Source organism: Microtus oregoni, unplaced genomic scaffold (genome assembly GCF_018167655.1).
Source record: "Microtus oregoni isolate MIOR12 unplaced genomic scaffold, Mior012 000028F_ref0000031, whole genome shotgun sequence".
NCBI classification, from domain to species: Eukaryota; Metazoa; Chordata; class Mammalia; order Rodentia; family Cricetidae; genus Microtus; species Microtus oregoni.
Window position 1 is genome coordinate 23,441,514 of NW_024543087.1, and position 20,416 is coordinate 23,461,929.

Sequence of the window (20,416 nt, forward strand, 5' to 3'; positions counted from 1 at the left end):
TTTTTTTTTGGCTACCGCCGAATCAGGAAGACCTCTCTTAAAGGAACTGTGGTACACCTCCAGCAAAGAAGCCCATCTGAAAAAAAAATGCGGCTAAACTTCATTTGTGTGTGTGTGTGTGTGTGCGCGCGCGCGCGTCTAGAATTCCTTTGCAAGTAAATAAAACATATTCACACTGTACAAAGGGGAATCCCGTATCAGTGTAGAGCTTTGGTTGGCTTTTGCAGATTAGTCTCCCTTCCTGCCTCCCTCCCCCAGAGCTGAATGGAGCATCTTAGTTTGGTGAGAGGTTAGCCTTTCACTATTGTTGATCTTTGAAAGTAAATAGCTGTTCCCTTACAATTTAGTTGTGGGTTTTTGTGCATGCTGTGTATCACAAAGGGGTTTTCCTTCTGTTCCTGTTTTTCTATGAACTTTTATGAATGGATATTGAATTTTTCTAGGTGCTGTGGGATAACGTTTTTGTACCCTGAAGAGATTTTTATTGGTTTAATAAAACGCCAGTTGGCCAGTAGCCAGGCAGGAAATAAGAGGCAGGGTGACCAGACTAGGAGAATTCTGGGAAGAGGAAAGGCTCAGTCTGTAGTTGCCACCCAAATGCAGAGGAAGCAAGATGAAAATGTTGCAATGAGAAATGGTGCCAAGCTGTGTGGCTAAACATAGATAAGAATTATGAGTTAATTTAAGTTGTAAGAGCTAGTTAATAATAATCCTGAGCTAATAGGCCAAACAATTTATTATAATTGCTATAAGCTTCTTTGTGTTTCTTTGGGATTGAATAGCTACAGGACAGAAACTTCCGTCTACAGCTAGGTGCCCTTTTGGTACCAGTTCATGATTTTTTTAAGCTTATTAATGTGGATTATATGGATAAATTTTAAGTATCAAATAAAGCCTTGTTTCATATATAACTATCACTTGATCTTAGAATATTAAGTCAGTACTGCTAATTATTTTTATTAATATTTTACTAAAGATTTTTATATTCCCAAAGTTGATTGACTGGTAGTTTCTTTGGGGGAGGGTGGCACTTTTAAATTATGAATTTAATTTATTTTGTTAGTTATAGGACTTTTCAAATACTCTTGTTAGGTATGTTATAATTTGTGTTTGGGAAGAACTGATTTGATTCCTCTAAGAAATCAAATTTGCTTGTATAGAGTTACCTGTGGTGTTCCCTGTTATCCTTTTTACCCTGTGATATCTCCTCTTCATTGTTCTCTTTCCCTCCCTCAGCCTTTTCTTTCTTACCTGACCCTTACTATGCACCACTACCTTGGTCTAGAGTTTGTCACTTTCATTTCTTTTTTCTGGAGAAGGAGAGACTTGTAGTCCAGGCTGTCATTGTACTCCATGTTTATTGGATTATGACCTTGAACTTGCCTCTTGCCTCTACTTCTTGAGTGCCAGGATTATAGGTGTGGACTACTATTCTTTATTTTATATGATGCTGGTGATTGAACCTCAAGACATCTTCTATGGTAGGTGAACATTCTACCGACTGAACTACATCTCCAGCTCTCATTCCTTTTTTTCTTCTTTCTTTTTTCCCCCCTTTTTTTCCCAGACAGGGTCTTTCTTTGTATCCCTGACTGTCTTAGAATCCATTATGTAGAGCAGGCTGGCCTCAAACTCACAGAGATCTACCTGCCTCTGCCTCTTGAGTGCTGGGATTAAAAGTGCACCACCACACACAGCTCCTATTGCTCTTTTCAAGTACCAATTTGTTTCATTTTTTAGAAAATATATTTATCTTAAATTTCATTGTTTTCTGCTATATCAGTTTCTTATACAGGACGTTAGAGTACTGATATAAGGGTTTCCCTATTTTAGCTGCATGTCTAAGTAAATTTTCATTTTTATTTCATTATGACATCTGATTCTCTTGAAGATTTCCTCTTTGACCTGTGGATTATTCAGATTCTTTATTATTCTTTATGTTCTGCATGAATGGAGACTTTCCTGTTACTTGTATGTATTAGTTTGGTGTGGTTTTTGTTGTTGGAGTTTTTGCTAAAAATAAATGCTTAAAGCTTAGGTAGTTTATAAAGAAAAGATGCTTATTAACTCTTTAGTTTTCGAAACTGATAGAAAATTCTAGATTTATGCAGCTCCATTGGTTTTTGCTCTGTATTCTCATTTGCTGTAACACATATGGCACATGGCATGTATGGTAGGAGAGGAACACAAGGTAAGGTGTGAAGACAGGAAGTTATGTATCAGGTCCACTTGCAGCTCCTTTGAGAACCCGTTAGAATGGCATTAATCTTGTCCAAGGATTGCACATCTGACATTATTATCTTCTACTAGGCCTCAACTCTTAACAACCTTGTGGTACTTTAATATTATAAACTAAACCTTTGAACCCTTAAAAGACAAAGTACTTTGCCACACACTTTCTGCTACTGATTTCTAGTTTGATTCTGTTGACCAATCACTGTATGATTGAGTTCACTCAAATTTGTTGAGTTTGTTTTTGCCATGGATATGATTTATCTTTCTATTTGTTCCCTGACATCTGTTAAATTATTTGTACTCTGGTATTTGGGGGCAGAAAATTCTATAAATGTTGATTTATTGTTTCCTCTTGGCTGAACATGTTGTTTAAGTCTTTTTTGCCTGCCTGATAAGTCAAGTTTCTTCTTCCTTAATTGGGCTTCTTCTCGTGAGATTGCAGCATGTCCCATAATCGTTGCTGGAGGGTTGGAATTGTAGGTTTCCTGCTTCGATTTTGCTATGGACGAGACCATGAATTACTTCCTGTGCTGTTTGACTGGGGTAAAGTAGTTATTGTCTGAAATTTTTCTTTATTGCCAGGTAGTCCCTTTTTTGGTTGATTGTTTGTAGAACACGGGCTGATGTTACTTGTTGGTAACTGATGATGAATCTGTTCACCAGTCTTCACCTTCAAGCACAGATAAGACCCAAAGTTTACCACTGGATGGTTCTTTGGGTCCTGAGATCTCTAGCTGTTCTCTCTTCTCTTTTCAGGTTTGTTTGTTCTGAAGATTGAACCCAGGGCCTTGGCCATGCTAGGCAAGTAGTCTACCACTGAGCTACACCCTTAGTGCTTCCATTTTTCAGTTTTCTCTTCTGTTTTATTGTATTATTGCTATTGGTGGATATTGAGTCTACAGGGCTCTGCTGCTGTTTCTAGGTTCTTGAGTCCCAGAACAAGGACATTTGGATGGTTGTAGAAACAGATAGTTTATTAAGAAAGAGCACTTCTCAACAAGGAAGTAAGCCAGAGAGGAGAGGTGTGGGGAAGATGTTAGACCATGGCACTGGTGCCTGGCAGACTGAGTAGTTTGTATGAATACACCTGTTCTGCACATGACTTGTTAAATGCAAACTTGGGAGGAAAGGGGTTTCCTGTCTCCTTCAGACTGGCTTCTTCAATATGCTACTTTTAATGACCCACTTTGTACTCTACTCTTCTGACACGGTGTTTAGAAATTTCACTTGTGCTTAACAAATGGATAATTCCTTCAAAGTAAAAGTCCTCTGAGTTAGAAATCTGCAATTTTTTTTCCTAATGGCACAGGTATCAGTGGTATCAGTTTCTCATTAAATAACTTACTCTGACATGATTTACAGTGCTGCTCCTCATACAAAATCCTTATATATTTGAATACTTTATACAATAAAAGTGACTTCGCTAACTTGCCTGGTTAAACCCCTCCATTTCTGTTAAGGAAGTATATAACTAGATACTCTTCTGTTCCAAAATTTTAATTACTAATTTTAAATGCTTTCCTAGAAAAAATTTCAGAACCGTTGTCAAATATCAAAATTCCATTGAGCAAATGTGAATTAGTTGTGGGGTGACAGGAGCATAAGGGAGGACAAGATTTCCTTGAGAAATATTTCTGCTTCTAGTTTTCAGTGTTTCAGAAAGCTGGTTGTTATCCCATATGTGGATGTGTCTGTCTGTATGCCAGAGGTTGACAACCAGATAGCTTTCTTACTAGCTCTCTACTCATTTTTGAAAAAAGTTTCTCATTGAACCTAGAGTTCTCTGGTTTAGCCAGATGGGCTGGTAGCAAGTTCAGGGCTACCTCCTGAGACTTGTCTCTACCTCCCAACTCAGTTGTGTGCTGCTACATCTGGCTTTTACAGGTTCTCGAGTATCAAACTCAAATCTTGCTGTTGTGTAGCAGGTGCTGAACCATCTATCTCCTCCTCTTTATTGTAACTTAATTTTGCATCACGTGACAATAATTATTTAGACTTTGTTAAAAACTCTGTGACAGTTGCAATAATACAAATAATTTTTTCCTGGTTTCTTTGTTGATCTTTGTTTTTCTCATGCTGGTTATTGAGCCCTTGTGGCCTTGTGCATACCGGGCAAGCGTTCTGCCACTGATTTACTACGTCCTTAGCTCATCAGTGTTTCTTACATACCATGTTGTCTATTTCTTTTTTTTAAGCATTATTTTTGTTGACTTAAGTGATTCCATTACAAAATATTAAAAAAGTATGGCAGATTTTGAGGCTTTTGCAAATCCTTCATATGTATCTACCTGTTGATACACTTAATGCCAAAAGATATCAAATTCTGGATTAAAGTTAATTTTTCTGAAGACATTAAAATACTTGCTTCATTGTTGAGAAACAGATTTGCTAGTCAGTGCCCAAAACAAAAGGCTGGATTTATTTTGTTGCTTTGTGAGGCATATCTGCTTTTATAAAACAGTCTCTCTGGAGAAAGCGGAGAGATGTCAGGTCTAAATAAGTTTCAGGAGTGAGCCTGGCAGTGGTGGCGCACGCCTTTAATCCCAGCACTCGGGAGGCAGAGGCAGGCGGATCTCTGTGAGTTCGAGGTCAGCCTGGACTACAAGAGCTAGTTCCAGGACAGGAACCAAAAAGTACGGAGAAACCCTGTCTTGAAAAATCAAAAAAAAAAAAAAAGTTTCAGGAGTGAGTTTGCTTATTATTTTTTTCTTTTAAAATGATGTATATGAACAAATAAATTTCTTGACTTTAGTGGAATTTGCTTGTAAAACTTTCTTGCCTTGGTATTATCAATGTGGGAAGATTCTTTAATACTAATTAAATTATATAATTCCATATAATTTCATCATTGTATTTCATTATTTTCAGATTTTTTTATAAAGTTGTTTGTGTTACCATTCCCTTTGAATACTTGCAGAACACAGTTGTGGTTCCTGGTAGTCTCATGTACTTTTTCTTTGTTTTATTGATTAATATGGTTATAACTGTCACTTTCATGGTGGGTGGACGATTAGAGATTAACCCCTGAGTGCCAAGCACTCTCCTACTACTGGATTATTACTGGTAGCCCTGATTTTAACTAAACATCTTCTTCATAATTTTTTTTTGCCAGTTACATGAAAGTTTTAAATAATTTAAGCCAGCTTATGAAGTAATGGGCTTCATTATTCTATTTTATTTTTTAAAGATTTATTTTTAATGTTTTTAAGTTAAAATTTTTTTAATTTCTTATTTGTGTGTGTGTGTGTCTGTGTATGTCATACGCAGTTAAAAGGGGTTGTTAGCTGCCTAAAGATGGGTACTCAGAATCAAATCTGGGTCCTCTGGAAAGGCAGGAAGTGCTTTTTATCACTGAGCCATTGCTCCAGCCCTTAATACTCTATTTTTCATGCACATGTATCATACACATACTTGGTTCTCAGTTTGAAGAGCAACATAAAAGGTGTGAGACCTTTTTGAGATTTGCAGCAAAAAGTTTTAATGCTTCTACCTCAGCCTTCAAAGGCTGAAGTTACAGGCTAAGCTTTTTTTTTTTTGAGCACAGTATTGGCAATTTTTATATTTTCTTTTTATATTCTTCTCTTTAGAAGGAATACTTTGTATATGCTTATTATACTGCACTTATTAATACATTGTCAGTTATTCTCTAACCTGATTATGTTTGTCTGATTGTTTTATTATTGAGATAAATATGTTAAAGATTATCCTTTATAATAATGGATTTGTTATTTTATTCTATGGTCATACCAATATATTTCAATTTTGTGCTTTCTAACTATATGGGAAAGAAAAGTTGTTTAGAAAGTATCAATGTTATTGAGTACATGCAAGTGATTTTCATTGTTCACGGTGGTTTTAACGTTAAGCTAGTTTATATCACACTAAATAGAAACCGTGCTTTTTAAAAGTTAGCATTGGTTTCCCTGTTAGGTGTTTAACTCTTTGATGTTCTTAGATTTTTTTTCTTTTTATGATATTAGAACTTTAACTCTGAGCCTTGAATATGCTAGGCATATGCTCTGTTCCTGGACTACATACAGTCTCAGCCCGTCTCCTGTTTTATGTATTGGTTTTATGCTCAGTCTAGCTTCAAACTCCGTATGTAGCCAAGGCTGGCCTCAAACTTGTAAAGGTCTTCTTGCCTCAGCCTTTTGACTGATTGGATTATAGGCATGGTTCATAATATCTGGCCTCTTAAATGTTTAAGCATGTCTTTGGAAGAGCATGTAGACAATTACTACAAACCATTTTCTGTGTGTTACAGTGCTGAAACTGCAGAAAGATGGCTGAAGAAGTGGTGGTGGCCAAATTTGATTATGTGGCACAGCAAGAACAAGAGCTGGATATCAAGAAAAATGAGAGATTATGGCTTCTGGATGATTCTAAATCCTGGTGGCGAGTTCGAAATTCCATGAATAAAACAGGTTTTGTCCCTTCTAACTATGTGGAGAGGAAAAATAGTGCTCGAAAAGCATCCATTGTTAAAAACCTGAAGGACACCCTAGGTAAGTTGTTCTGTATTGAAGGGAGACACCAGCTTTCCTTTTAGATGGGTCCCGGAGCTGAGGTCTTTGAACCGTCGTTACAGCAGTGTGCAGAGTTAGTTGGCTGGAAAAGGGCAGAACTGTCACGTTACTAAGCATGTAAGTTGAGAACCTAATAGATGTTTAAGAAACTAGAGAAGATCATGTTCGAAACGTCTATAAATCTAGGCCCACATTCAAATGGTTCTGATGAGCAGAACTAACTTTGACTTTTTTGCAACAGCTCCTTGAGTAGTGAATACCTAATGGATTTTCGATTTACAGAAAATTTGGCTCAGTTGAGACAGGGAAAGTATGAGAGATGCAGACTTGTTTCCTTGGGCATGCTGGTAATTTATTTTACATGGCACATTAGTGAACGTATTGACATATAGTGAAGCTCACTTTGAAAAGCAGATCTTTTTTTTTTTTTTTTCTATCTGAAAAGAGTTTTAGGCCAGTGGGTTATCGCTGTCTATTTGCGTCTGTAGGAATGGTCACTTTGCTATTTTGTTATCATCACCTTTCTTTCTCTAATTATGTATCTTTGGTTTTAAATTTTTCCTGACCTCTATTAGGATAGGGAAACCTACTTTACCCTTGCCTTGGTTAAACTAACAGAAGGAAGTATGTAGGGTGAAGACTGACCTCCTCCTCTTTCTTAATTTAACTTTCCTTAATGGACAGGAAGGAATTGGGAGGGACAGAGATTTAATTTTGATGTTCAAGGAGACGTGCTATTGCTAAATCGTTCTTTACTTGTTTGTAAAAAGGGGGAAATGTTTTCTTGCAGACAGTTTAGGATTAAATGTAGCACGACTGATTAAATATTATATAGTGTTTAAAATTCTTAATGCACAATTTATATTCTGGTATTTTTAAATTAACATGTAGTACAGTTCAAGCAACTTAATGAAGTATTGGACTTTCAGCTCCTACACAAAGATATTGCTGATGTACTCAGAAATTTTAATATCTGCAGTCAACATGGCGTTTGACCAGTTAACTTCTTGTCTCTTAGTTTTAGGAACCTCTACAGTTATGGATAACTGTACTCCCTGGAGTACACTTTCCTGCACTCCCTAGAGTTTGAAATACTGCATTCAATTAATGATCTTTGATCAAAATAATGTGAATCTAGGTTTTGTATCAAATATCCAGCCCCCTTTCCCCAGAGTATCTGTACCCTATTTTGGTCCATTAAATTCCATGTAATTGAAATGAATCTGTTTCACAGTGGCTGTGCTAGTAGAGACATGGTTTGGAAATTAAGGAAAAGGAGGAGTTGTAGGAAAGGAAGAATGTGTATATACATTTTTAACTATTAGGAATGTACTAGCTTGAATATTTTCTTTGAAAACGAGTGAATTATAACTCAGCATTTTTGCTGCCACCATGAGTTACAACACGGGTTATTTTTTTGCTTTAAGGAGAAACAGTATTGGAAAAAAAAGAAGCCTTGGTTTTGAAAACGTTTCTATTGCTTGGGTGTGGGCCAGGTCACATGGATTGGGTGTGGGAAGTTTCAGGGTTACAGAGCAGACCAGGAAGTCACTGAAATTATCCCGGAGCTGTGTCAACAAACTCTGAAAAGAGAACACAGAATTTTTATTCAAAATGGATTGGTTAAACATCTTTAAAGGTTTTTTCAGTAAGTAGTTCTGTTAATTAAGTCCATAGTTTTCTTGTTACAGGTTTTGAATTTTTTTTTTTAATTACCTTTTGTGAATTGAGAGGGAAACTATATGGCTAGAACTCGGTGTGTTTCTATAAGCTGGTACTTTATGCTGTCTATGTACTATAAAGCAAATAACTGGTAGTATTTTCAGTGCTGTTAGTTTGATCTGCTAATTAAAGTGTTTCAACATGAATGCAATAAATAAGGAGAGGTTATACATGACTTTAAATGTGATGTAGATAGTTGTAATTCAGTAACTCTAGAACCTAGCCCAGATGTTTGAAGTAAAGTAAATCAGTTGTGAACAAATTTTTACTCTTGACCTTTAAAGTAAAAATTCTCTTTTTTTGTTTTTAAACTAGATTTTACTTAAGCTTTAGAGTAATGTCAAGATATTTAATAAGAGCTCTAGTAAACTACAATTACTAATTTAGAAGTGAAATGTTATGCTAATTTGGCTCTGCTGGTGGCATGTGTATGATAATCGTGTGCTTGATTGAATCTCTTTGAATATTCACTGTCTGTACAAAAATGAAGAGAGAAATATTCTAGAAGTCCCTTATATACAAAAAGTCTAAGGAAACAAAGAGTAACCCAATGAGAGATTCCAAGGGAGAGGGTAAAACAAAGGAGTAAGCACTTTGCTGGGAAAGAATGTGGTCATTGTAAGACGTAGGTCCTTTGTTTCCTTGGTTAGTCTTGAGCTTGAGTGATTTCTTCTGGGATATCTCTTCTAACTCCTAGTTGCGATTTAGAGAGCAAATGCATTTTTAGTTCTTTGAAGTTCTGGTTTTAAAGCTAATTTTCTTTTGAACGTTGTGTGTGTGTGTGTTTGTGTGTGTGTGTCTAAACCCGTGGGTACGTGTGTGTAGAGGCCAAAGGATTATAGGAGATGCCATCCTCAGGAACCTCATCCACCTCTCTCAGGGAGACAAGTTCTCTCATTGGTCTGGGGCGCACTAATTAAGCTACATTGACTGGCCAGCTAGCCCAGTTCACCACAGGATTGCAAGATTGTTGCATTACCACACTTGGCTTTTTTTTTTTTTTTTTAAACACGGGTTTTGGAGATCCAGCTGAGGTTCTTACGCTTGTGAGGCAAGTGTATTACCAACTGAAGCTTCCCTTCAACTCTTTATTCATTAATTTATGAACACATTTTTAATGGAGAATCTAATGCAAACTATATAAAAATCAGCTTGATGGGCTGGTAAGATTGCTCAGTATTTGCCATTAAGCTTGACAACTAAGATTCAACCCCTAGAACCTACATGGTGGAAGGAAAGAGCTGATTCCTGCAAGTTGTTCTCTGACCGCAGCATATTCTTGTGCACATACATGCACACACACCAAAATAAATAAACAGATACTATAATAAAATAATTTTTAATTTGTATGAAATATTAAGTCTCACAGAATTAGGGAGGTAGATGTTAATCATTGCTTATTAAAAATATAGTAGGCTTTAAATTTAGATAATGGTCAAAGTGATAATTATTAATAAGCCAGAAATGGTGTTAAAAGATGACATACATGCACATGTATATAAAGCATCTATTATTGAACAGTGATTCAATATATCAGCTTATAAATTGAGTGGCAGAGTTGTTCTCCATACTGGGATTAGGAGTTTAACAGTTAATCTTAACAGTATCTGTAATCCAAAGGCTAAGATTTTAGTTTTGTAGACAAAATATTCCTTTCCTGAATCCCTGTAACATTCATGTTTATTTTGCTAGCACCTTGTCAGAGTAGAGACAGGTTATTCATTCACCTAATTTCCAAACGTACCTGAAAAATAGAGAAAAAGCATTACGTGTTCTTTGTTTGGTAGCCAGAATACTTTGAAAACAAAATTTAGAGTGTTTATTATCTTAAATAGATCTATTATAAGCCATGATTTATCTTATGTACATGAACAGATGAAGTACAAAATATAAATCTTTAATGGGAAGAATAGCATTTATTTGTATTTATATTAACTTAATTCTACTCCCAAATAAACTGTGTACTATCCCTGTAGCCTAGTATATAACTGAACTGTTTTTAATTCCTGTTTGGGTAAAAGAGACAGTTGGGCAAGACTTACATGATCCTGGAAAGTACCTTCAAACTCTAGAACGAAGTCTTACAGTCTTGGCAAAAGAATAAATGGTCTTATGTGTGTCACGGGAGTCAGGGGAAGTCCTCAGGGAGACATTGGTTTTGAAGAAGTGAGAACATGAGAATAGATGAGATGAAGCAGTTCACTCAGGAATCAGAAGCAACAGCAATACTTTGTTCATTCTATTGGGCATTTGCTTAGTGACTGAGATGAAGGAAAGCTGATGTTGGAAGCAAAAAGAGGTAAGAATCAGCCTGGGAATGGCTGTTATGAAGAAAAAATTTAGTAAGAGCTGCTGTGGTTATGTAGGTGCAGAAATCCTTGGTAACTTTGATTCAAGTCCTAGTCTTGAGATACGGTGATGTAGTAGCTTCCTTACATGTATTCTGGCCAGTGAAACATGGCGGTTTGGCCATGTGAGATCGATGCTTCCAGGTTCTATCATCAAGATTTTTAAGGATTTGAAACCAGTTCATGTAAGGAGGAGTTACTGGTACAAAGATATGCTTGAGAAAGATAAACACTATTACACAGAGATTGTGTTCACACTGCTTACTGAGGTTCTTAAAAACTTTTTTTTTTAAAGTTAAGGTGTCACTTTGTAGACCAGGCAGGCCGCAAACTCAGAGACCCGCCTGCCTCTGCCTCTGGAGTGTTGAGATTCAAGGAGTGTACCATCAGCTGATTCTTAAAAACTTTGAGGAACTTAGAATGCATTGTTGTAGTTAAAAGCATTGCTAGTTGGGACTGGAGAGGTGACTCAATGGTTGAGTACTGACTGCTCTTCCGAGGTCCTGGGTTCAATTTGTAGCACCCACGTAGCGGCTCACAACTGCCTAGTCCTGTGGGCTCTGATGTCTCCTGGTGTGCAGACACATATACATAGATAAAACGCCTATATATATTTAATAAATAAATAAATAATCTTTATCTGGACATAGTGGTGCATACCTTTTAATTCCAGCAACTGGGAGGCAGAGGCAGGCAGATTTCTGAGTTCAAGGCCAGTCTGGTCTACAGAAGAGTTCGGGGACAGACAGCCAGGACTACATAGTGAGACCCTGTCTAAGTCTCTCTACCCCCAAAACAAAATTGCTAGAGGCGTAGAGAAGACCAAATAGATAGAAATGAGGGACAAGAAGCTATAGAAACATTTTTAAGGTAATCAAAGAGCAAGCAAGCAAGAAAACCCAAGAGACCACAACTGTTTCAAGTTATGTACCTTCTTAGTGCTTACATGTTTGAGTATTTCACTCCCAGCCAGGTTGGTCCAGCTGTGTAATATAATAATAAAAGTTTATGTAATTGTGGAGCATACCAGGAAAACTGTTAAGTACTATCTATTGAGTGCCTACTATGTGCTGCGTATTATGCTAAGTACTTACATACTTTTTAAACTATTTTACAAAAACTTTGTAATATAGACATTTACCTATCAACATTTCATAAAGGAACTGAAGTTTAAAAATGTAGTAACGTGTCCAAGATGACAAGGGGAAAATACAAATTTAACCCTTGTTTGTTCAAGTTTTCATAGTAGACCCTCTAAGCGTCAGGATCAGAGCAAGAGTAGCAATGGATTAAAAGAATTGGTTTGAAAAAAGACTAGTTGAAATTAGGATGATCGCGGTGAACTGAATACTAGCTCAAGGTGTGCTGTGATTGTAATGTTTCTGTCTCCTTAATTTTATTTTTAAAAAAGCAGGATCTCACTGTGTTGCCAGGATTGTCTTTGAAATCCTTGGTTAGTGCAGTCCTCCCTTTTGAGACTACAGACATGAACTAACATGCATCAGCTATGTTTCCTAGAATTTACATGTTGAAACCTAATCATCAATAGCGTGTATTAAGAGGCAGGGGATCTTTAGGCAGCTATCAGCTTATCAAGGCAAAGCCTTCATGAATGAGATTCATGGCATTGTAAAAACAGTTGGAAGCTTGCTTATTTGTCTTTTCCACCATGGGAGTTCTCATCATTAAGAGCTAGGACCTTGCCGGGTTGTGGTGCAAGCCAGCACCCAGCACTAGGGAGGCAGAGGCAGGCGGATCTCTGTGAGTTTGAGCCCAGCCTGGTCTACAAGAGCTAGTTCCAGGACAGACTCCAAAGCTACAGAGAAACCCTGTCTTGAAAAATCAAAAAAAAGAAAAAAAAAGGAAAGAAAGAAAGAAAGAGAAAGAAAGAGGATTTCACCAGATGTAGTCTATTAGGTCCTTTAGCTTGAACTTTCAGAACTATGAGAAACAAATTGTTGTTAAATATAAATTACCTGACTTTTGTCCTTATTTTTTGTGTTATAATTGACAACTTGAACAAAGACAGGAGGAATTTTGGAAAAAATAGTAATATTGATTCTGTTGAACATCTGAAAGAAGGGCTCTAATTGTTGATAGTTACCATATAATCGACTAACTGACTTAATATTTTAAAAAATTGTATTTTTGTATCAAGTTTTGTTGGTAGCAGAAGATTGGGATATCCATTTTGGCACTAGAAACAAAATTGTAAAGCAGGGGAATAATACAGCCTACCAGCTACACATGCCTTTGTTTAAAAATTTTATTGTGATTACTTATTGTGTGTGTTCAGACATGTGAGCACTTGCCATGTGCACACCACAGCACCGCCGACCGATGTCTACGTTAGAGGACAACTTTGGGTGTTTCTCTCTTTCCATTATGTGTGATCAATCTTGGGTCATCAGCCTTGGTGGCAAGTACTTTCTTACTCACAGGGCCATTTTACCTACATTTGTTCATTCACCTGGTAAAGATTAATGGAACATTTAATATGGGCTAGGCACTAGGAATACAGAGATAATGGAGAAAAAAAACAGTGTACTTAGTGTTAGAGTAAAAGATGTAAAACTGTGTAATAGCACATAGGAGGAATCAGTGAACTCTGTGGGCAGGGAAGGAGATCTTCAGTGAGTAAAGAGCTGTCTGTGCCAAGTTTAGAATGACATGGAAGTGTTTTAGGTAGAAGAATATGTACAAACCTTAGTCTTGAAACCATAGGGTTTTAGTGGTTCTAATAAACTTGCTCTGGCTGTGGTGTGTCATAGCAGCAGTGTGCCAGAGAGAAGGTGGCATGTTGTTGAGGACATGCTCACAGAGATAGATCTGGAGGGTTTCTGTAGTATAGAAAACAGGTACCTTCTGCTTTTGTTTTCCTTTAAATATTTCTTGTCTCTAAGGTTATCGCAGGTTGTTTTTTAATGTTTCTCACTTGAGATGTTAGTTGTTGGGGTTGTCCAATTAATGTCTTATTTAACAAGTTTAATTCCAACTTGGTTTGGTTTGGATAGTATATATAACTGTTCCTTTATATCATCTATTATCATATATTATCTCTTTATATACTGTTTGTTTACTAAGATTGAAGTGGTAATTTTATTTATTTTTAAATCATATAGGAAAAAAGACTAACAAAAAAGAGACTATTAGTGGCTCTATGTTTACCATCGTTCTTTAGTTCTATTTTTAAAATAATTTTTTGAGATTATAATTACATTTCCACTTTCACCTTCCTCTCTCCAAAGCCTCCCATGCACCCTTACTCCCCCCTCCAATCTCTTTCAACTCCATGGCCACGTTTTCTTTTAATTGTTGTTGTTGTTGTGTGTGTGTGTGTGTGTGTGTGTATACACCTTCCTAAATACTAATGCAGCCTGCTCAGTCTGTATTGTATTACTTGTATATATGTTTCCAAGGCTGACCATTTGGTATTGGATAAGTAACCTACTGGTGTGCTCTTCCTTGGGGAAGACTATTTCTGCTGCTCTTAGCATGCCTTGGTTTCCTGTGTGTAGTTTTTTGTGTAGGGTTGAGGCCTCCTGGGCTTTCCGCAGTGCATGTTAGCATTTCAGTTGGTGGTGGCCTTTTTCTTTGTATGACTGTAGATTTCTTTCTGGTGTCTTTTGATTTCAGTCAGAAGAACTACCATTCACATTCTTAAAGCACACGTTTATTGGTGATAAGAATGTGAAGTCTGTACTCTTAATCATGTGGCTACAGAAATCTGTTTTCTACCTAGTGTTTTGACATCATGTCCTTAAACATACAGAGTCAAAAGAAAACGGGATGGGAATCTCCATTTTTATAGTTTGGCTGTATGTTGGTATTTAATTTATTATTATTATTATTTATTATTATTATTTTGTTTTTCGAGACAGGGTTTCTTTGTGTAGCTTTTGAACCTGTCCTGGAACTCACTCTGTAGCTCAAGCTGGCCTCAAACTCACAGAGATGCACCTGCCTCTGCCTCCTGAGTGCTGGGATTAAAGGTGTGTGTCTTATCACCATAATAGGAAAGTAACACTGCTTTTGCTAAAAATGCAGTGACTTTATTATGTAGTTATTTTTTGGTTCTGGCAGGAGAAGAGGAGCTAAACTATCAAAAGTTTATTTGATTGGCTTTGGTAAAAGAACTTCTATTTTATTTCCCAAAAGATGATTGCATCATGTCAGTTTGTTTTCTACATCCAGAGACTTGGGATAAGTGTGCTGAGTTGAAGCTGTAGTCTTACTGCCTCCTTTTTATTTAAACAGGCATTGGAAAAGTGAAAAGAAAGCCTAGTGTTCCAGATACGGCGTCTCCTGCTGATGATAGCTTTGTTGATCCAGGGGAACGTCTCTATGACCTCAACATGCCTGCTTTTGTGAAATTTAACTACATGGCCGAGAGAGAGGATGAACTGTCATTGATAAAAGGGACGAAGGTGATCGTCATGGAGAAATGCAGTGATGGGTGGTGGCGTGGCAGCTACAATGGACAGATTGGATGGTTTCCTTCAAACTATGTAACTGAAGAAGGTGACAGTCCTTTGGGTGACCATGTAGGTTCTCTGTCAGAGAAATTAGCAGCAGTTGTCAACAATCTGAATACAGGTCAAGTACTGCATGTGGTACAGGCTCTTTACCCATTCAGCTCATCCAATGATGAAGAACTCAATTTTGAGAAAGGCGATGTAATGGATGTTATTGAAAAACCAGAAAATGACCCAGAATGGTGGAAATGCAGGAAAATCAATGGCATGGTTGGCCTGGTGCCAAAAAACTATGTTACTATTATGCAGAATAACCCATTAACTTCAGGTTTGGAACCATCACCTCCACAGTGTGATTATATTAGGCCTTCACTCACTGGAAAGTTTGCTGGCAATCCTTGGTATTATGGCAAAGTCACCAGGCACCAGGCAGAAATGGCATTAAATGAAAGGGGGCATGAAGGAGACTTCCTCATTCGTGATAGTGAATCTTCGGTAAGTTGATTTTCAAAGGTAAATGGGCATAGAGCTCCAGGCTTTTAAAAGTAAGGTTGCGGAGGTAATTTGTTCTTCCCAGTGAACCTGTTATGAATAAGCCAGGTGGGGCAGTGACTGTGTTGTATTAATGGGATTTCTTCAGTTGTCTTGATTTTTGCATCTCTGGAATATTCTCTGTCCCATTAAACTGAAAAATGAGGAAAACTGAGCATTGGTTTCTTTCTTGAGAGTAGAATAATGCAAATTAAACTACTGCTAGATGTAATATAATAAGAATGCTGGCCGGGCGGTGGTGGCGCACGCCTTTAATCCCAGCACTCGGGAGGCAGAGGCAGGCGGATCTCTGTGAGTTCGAGGACAGCCTGGTCTACAAGAATAATAAGAATGCTGTCATTGTAGTCCTTTCAGGAATTCTCCAACTATAAAAAAATTATGTGTTTTCATAAATTGTTTACTTAAAATCCCTCCCTCCCTCCTTTCCTTCTGACAGTGAGTACTCACTTTGTAGCTCTGGCTGCCCTGGAACTCACTGGGTAGATCTCGCTGGCCTTGAACTCAGAGTTCCACCTGCTCCTGCCCTTGCCCGCGTAGGGATTAAAGGTCAATGACACCATACCTGACTCTTTTGGCTTTTTATTCATTTCAAAAACCTTATTATTGGGCTGGAGAGATGGCTCAGCGGTTAAGAGCACTGCCTGCTCTTCCTAAGGTCCTGAGTTCAATTCCCAGCAACCACATGGTGGCTCACAGCCATCTGTAATGAGATCTGGTGCCCTCTTCTGGCCTGCAGTCATACATGCAGACAGAATACTGAGAATACTGTACACATAGTAAGTAAATCTTTTTAAGAAAAAAAACATTATTATTATTATTATTATTATTATTATTGGTTTTTCAAGACAGGGTTTTAATTGTGTAGCCCTGGCTGTCTTGGAGCTCAATCTGTAGACCAGGCTAGCCTTGAATTCAAAGATCTGCCTGCCTCTGCTTCCCAAGTGCTGAGATTAAAGGTGTGCGCCACCACTACTCAACCTTAACATATTCAACACCATTTGAAATATATTTTCAATAATAGGTAACTTATATTGCAGTACTAGCTAGATAATAAAAACATACAAATTGAAAAATGGCATAGCTCTTTTAAGTGTTGCTTTATATGTTAAAATTTGATGGTTCTTGTTTTTCTAAAAACCTTTTCCTGATAAACGATATCACTACTTTCCTACTTATCAAATCATGGTTAATACTGACTTCTGTGACTGTATTGTATAAAAGATTGAAAGAAAAAAGTGAGGCTTAGATGAAGTTGGGGGAAATGGTTCCTTTAACCTCTCAGAAGACAGATGGTTTTCAATTGAGAAGAACAGTGGCGTCCATTTCTGTTAATTGAGAAGAACAGTGGCATCCATTTCTGTTAAAACCCTGAAATGTAGCGCACCTTGTGAGTCACTGTTCTTGACTCAACACACATTGTTCAGAAGTACTGGTTTAACAGTAGCTGCGACTACCACCACCTAAGAAAGAAGAGACTTAAATACATAATGCTATTTTACTTGCACGTAGAGTGTAAATACTAGCCAACATATATTATTAATATTTTTAGTACTGTTGTTTTTCAGCTATAGACCTTAATTTTTTTTTCCTGGTTTTTTCAAGATAGGGTTTCTCTGTAGCTTTGGTGCCTGTCCCGGAACTAGCTCTTGTAGACCAGGCTGGCCTAGAACTCCCAGAGATCCGCCTACCTCTGCCTCCTGAGTGCTGGGATTTAAGGCATGCGCCACCACCCGCCAGGCTGACCTTAAATGTTTTTGTTTGGCCTATACAATTAAAAATCTAATTCATTGTCGATATTTAAATAGCAAAGGGTTTAAAAAAATCCAGACTTTGGAGCCAAATAGATGGGAAGTGCTTGCTGTTTTTCCAGAGGACCCCCGTTGAGTACCCACCACCACGTCAGGTAGCTTGCAGCTACCTGCAATTCCAGCTCTTGGGGAATCTGATGCCTCCTTGAACATCTGTATAACTATTCATAAAATCCACATACAGACATACAAACATCCACAAATTTTAAAAAATAATAAAATCGTCTTTTGAAAATGTAGGCTTTAAATTTTCCCTTTAAAACTTATACCGTGCTGGAGAGGTGGCTCATTGATTAGGAGCACTGGTTGCTTATTCAAAGGACCCAGTTTTATTTCTGTACCCACATGACAACTCAAACAATTTATAACTAGGGGATCCAATACCCCCATTCTGGCTTCCACAGGCACTGCTCACATGTGATACACAGACGTACATGCAGGCAAAACACCCATACACATAAATAAAGGTGCAATAACAGACGAAGGCCAGTGCACATGGGAGTCTGTTTCTGCAAAGCAACAATCACAGAGGAGTAGTGCATCTCCGTAGGCTGGCCGCATCCTCTTTCCTCTGTCTCCTTTACTTATGGTTCTTTGTTGGCCCTTGTATAAATTTGTTTGTCACGGTTTATTAAAGTTCAGCTGAATTCTTAGTTGTACTTTAATTTTGAAAATTCAGAATATTATGTCTTAAGTTAGGTCCTGTCAGCTCTGAATTGAAAGGGCGTGATGGAGTGGAAGTCTGAAATTTTCTCATTTTTTTTCTCCTAACGGATTTTCTGTTTGTGCTACTCTTTGGGCACTGTGGGTGTTAGAAGACTCTAGAATCCTGTCTGCTTGTCCATTATCCACTGATATGTGATCCCAGGCATACTCTCCGAGCCTCATTTTCCTCACTCATAAAAAGGGTTTCTTTTGAGGAATAAAGGAGATTATGTAAATAATTTAGCATAGTGTCTTGCACTTAGTTAGTGTTCAGATTTTAACAGTTGTATTTATTTTAAATTCTGATACATGGCTTTCACAATGTTTACCTCCCCTCTCCTTTCTCTTTTAGCCAAATGATTTCTCAGTATCACTAAAAGCACAAGGGAAAAACAAGCATTTTAAAGTCCAACTGAAAGAGACAGTTTACTGCATTGGGCAGCGGAAATTCAGCACCATGGAGGAACTTGTAGAACATTACAAAAAGGCACCGATCTTTACAAGTGAACAAGGAGAAAAACTGTATCTTGTCAAACATTTGTCTTGATACTCATCAGCAGTGACTGCCACACAACTTTAACTCGTCACGTAATTGAGAACTGAGCGTGTTGGGCCAATTTTACTTGCTTGGAAAGTGCTGTTTCTAACTGTATGAGAACTGACTGTAATACATGAGTATTTTTGTTATAAGTCAGCCCATACATATATCTACATATGCAGTGCACCTATATAGAAGAGTTCTTTATTCTTGGTCTTCTATCTTACTGTCTTCTTTGCTATTTTTCTCTTTCCTTCTAACAATTAAAGTTTTGTATTCCAAAAAAAAAAAAAAAGGAATAATTTGGTTCAAAAATCTTTATATGGAAGAATTCTTTTACTGGTGTTACTTCATTTCCTTGTAAAGGTATCCTGTTCTCCCATAGTTCCTCTTCACATAAAATCATACCTATATGGCATATGCTGAAATTCATTTCTTGTAAAGTGGTAATCTTTTCTGTGACTAAATAGCAATAATAAACAAAACTAGAAATTATTTTCAGATATTGTATCTGTCATAAGCCATTGTAAATATAAAGTATGTTGTTGTGCCTTCATTTTAAAATCCATTCATTGTATTCAATAGGCCCTGGATATAGGTTAGAAAACACAATTTATAGCTATTTAAGCAAAAATGTTAAGACTTTAGGGAGTGTCTTTTTTCCTTCACTTGGTTGTTGAAGGGAACAGAGCAGTCCCTGACAGTTCGTTGTTGAAATGAAATGGGTGTCTCTAGTGTTCCTTGACCAAAGTATGTTGTATTAGATGATGCCGTATTTCCACCAGTTTGGGGAAAATAGTAAACAATGAGATATGAAGAAATTTTTTTCTCTCCACATACCAATAATTCTAATTCTCCTCCCAGTGTCTGGTCAGATTTCCTGAAGACCATTTTTTTGACACTGTTGCATATTGAACCCTAAGTTACACACGACAGCAGGCGCTCTGCTGCTGAATTATACACGCCCCCGCCTTATCGTTTAGTTTCCTTACGTGGGACACTGAAATGATGTGCTGTGGGGAGATGTGCTGTGGGAGATGTGCTGTGGGGAGATGTGCTGTGGGGAGATGTGCTGTGGGAGATGTGCTGTGGGGAGATGTGCTGTGGGAGATATGCTGTGGGGAGATGTGCTGTGGTTGGGTGTTATTTGTTTACTTTCCAGTTAGCACTTCGTATGTGTGAGTGAGAGACTAAAGTATTGAATCTGCTGTTGGTCACTCTCCTCATCCTGTAAATGTAAGCATACTAACAAAAGTCCCTAATGCTATGTAAGCAGAAGAACATTGCTGTTCTTTGCTGTTTTAAACACTAATGTACCAAAATTATAGCTGGTAAAAATCAAAGTTGTGTAATTTCACTTTTTTCTTCGATGTAGTAGTTTAAAAAAATTTAATTTAAATCTTAAAATCACCTGAAGGCTGATGTTACCACTGGGTGGCAGCCCTGGCCTCTCCCACTAACTAGAAGTCAACAAAATAATTGACAGATGTATGAATCCCCATCTTTA

At 37.4% G+C, this 20,416-nt stretch overlaps 1 protein-coding gene across 6 annotated transcripts in view; it reads left to right on the forward strand.

Annotated features, from left to right (window-relative positions):
- The window catches only part of Nck1 (NCK adaptor protein 1), a 60,837-nt gene extending 41,435 nt beyond the window's left edge, over positions 1-19,402 (forward strand). For 4 of the 6 annotated variants that reach the window (XM_041677091.1, XM_041677093.1, XM_041677096.1 and 1 more), the window contains exons 2-4: positions 6,500-6,740; positions 15,089-15,801; positions 18,724-19,402. In XM_041677091.1, the coding sequence (XP_041533025.1) occupies positions 6,518-6,740; positions 15,089-15,801; positions 18,724-18,918 (1,131 nt within the window). In that variant the 5' untranslated portion in view covers positions 6,500-6,517 and the 3' untranslated portion in view covers positions 18,919-19,402. Of the gene's footprint in view, positions 1-2,951; positions 3,037-6,499; positions 6,741-8,307; positions 8,410-15,088; positions 15,802-18,723 lie in introns of those variants that run through there. The other 2 variants (XM_041677095.1, XM_041677097.1) reach the window with 2 other exon arrangements.
- The last annotated feature ends 1,014 nt before the right edge of the window (positions 19,403-20,416 follow it).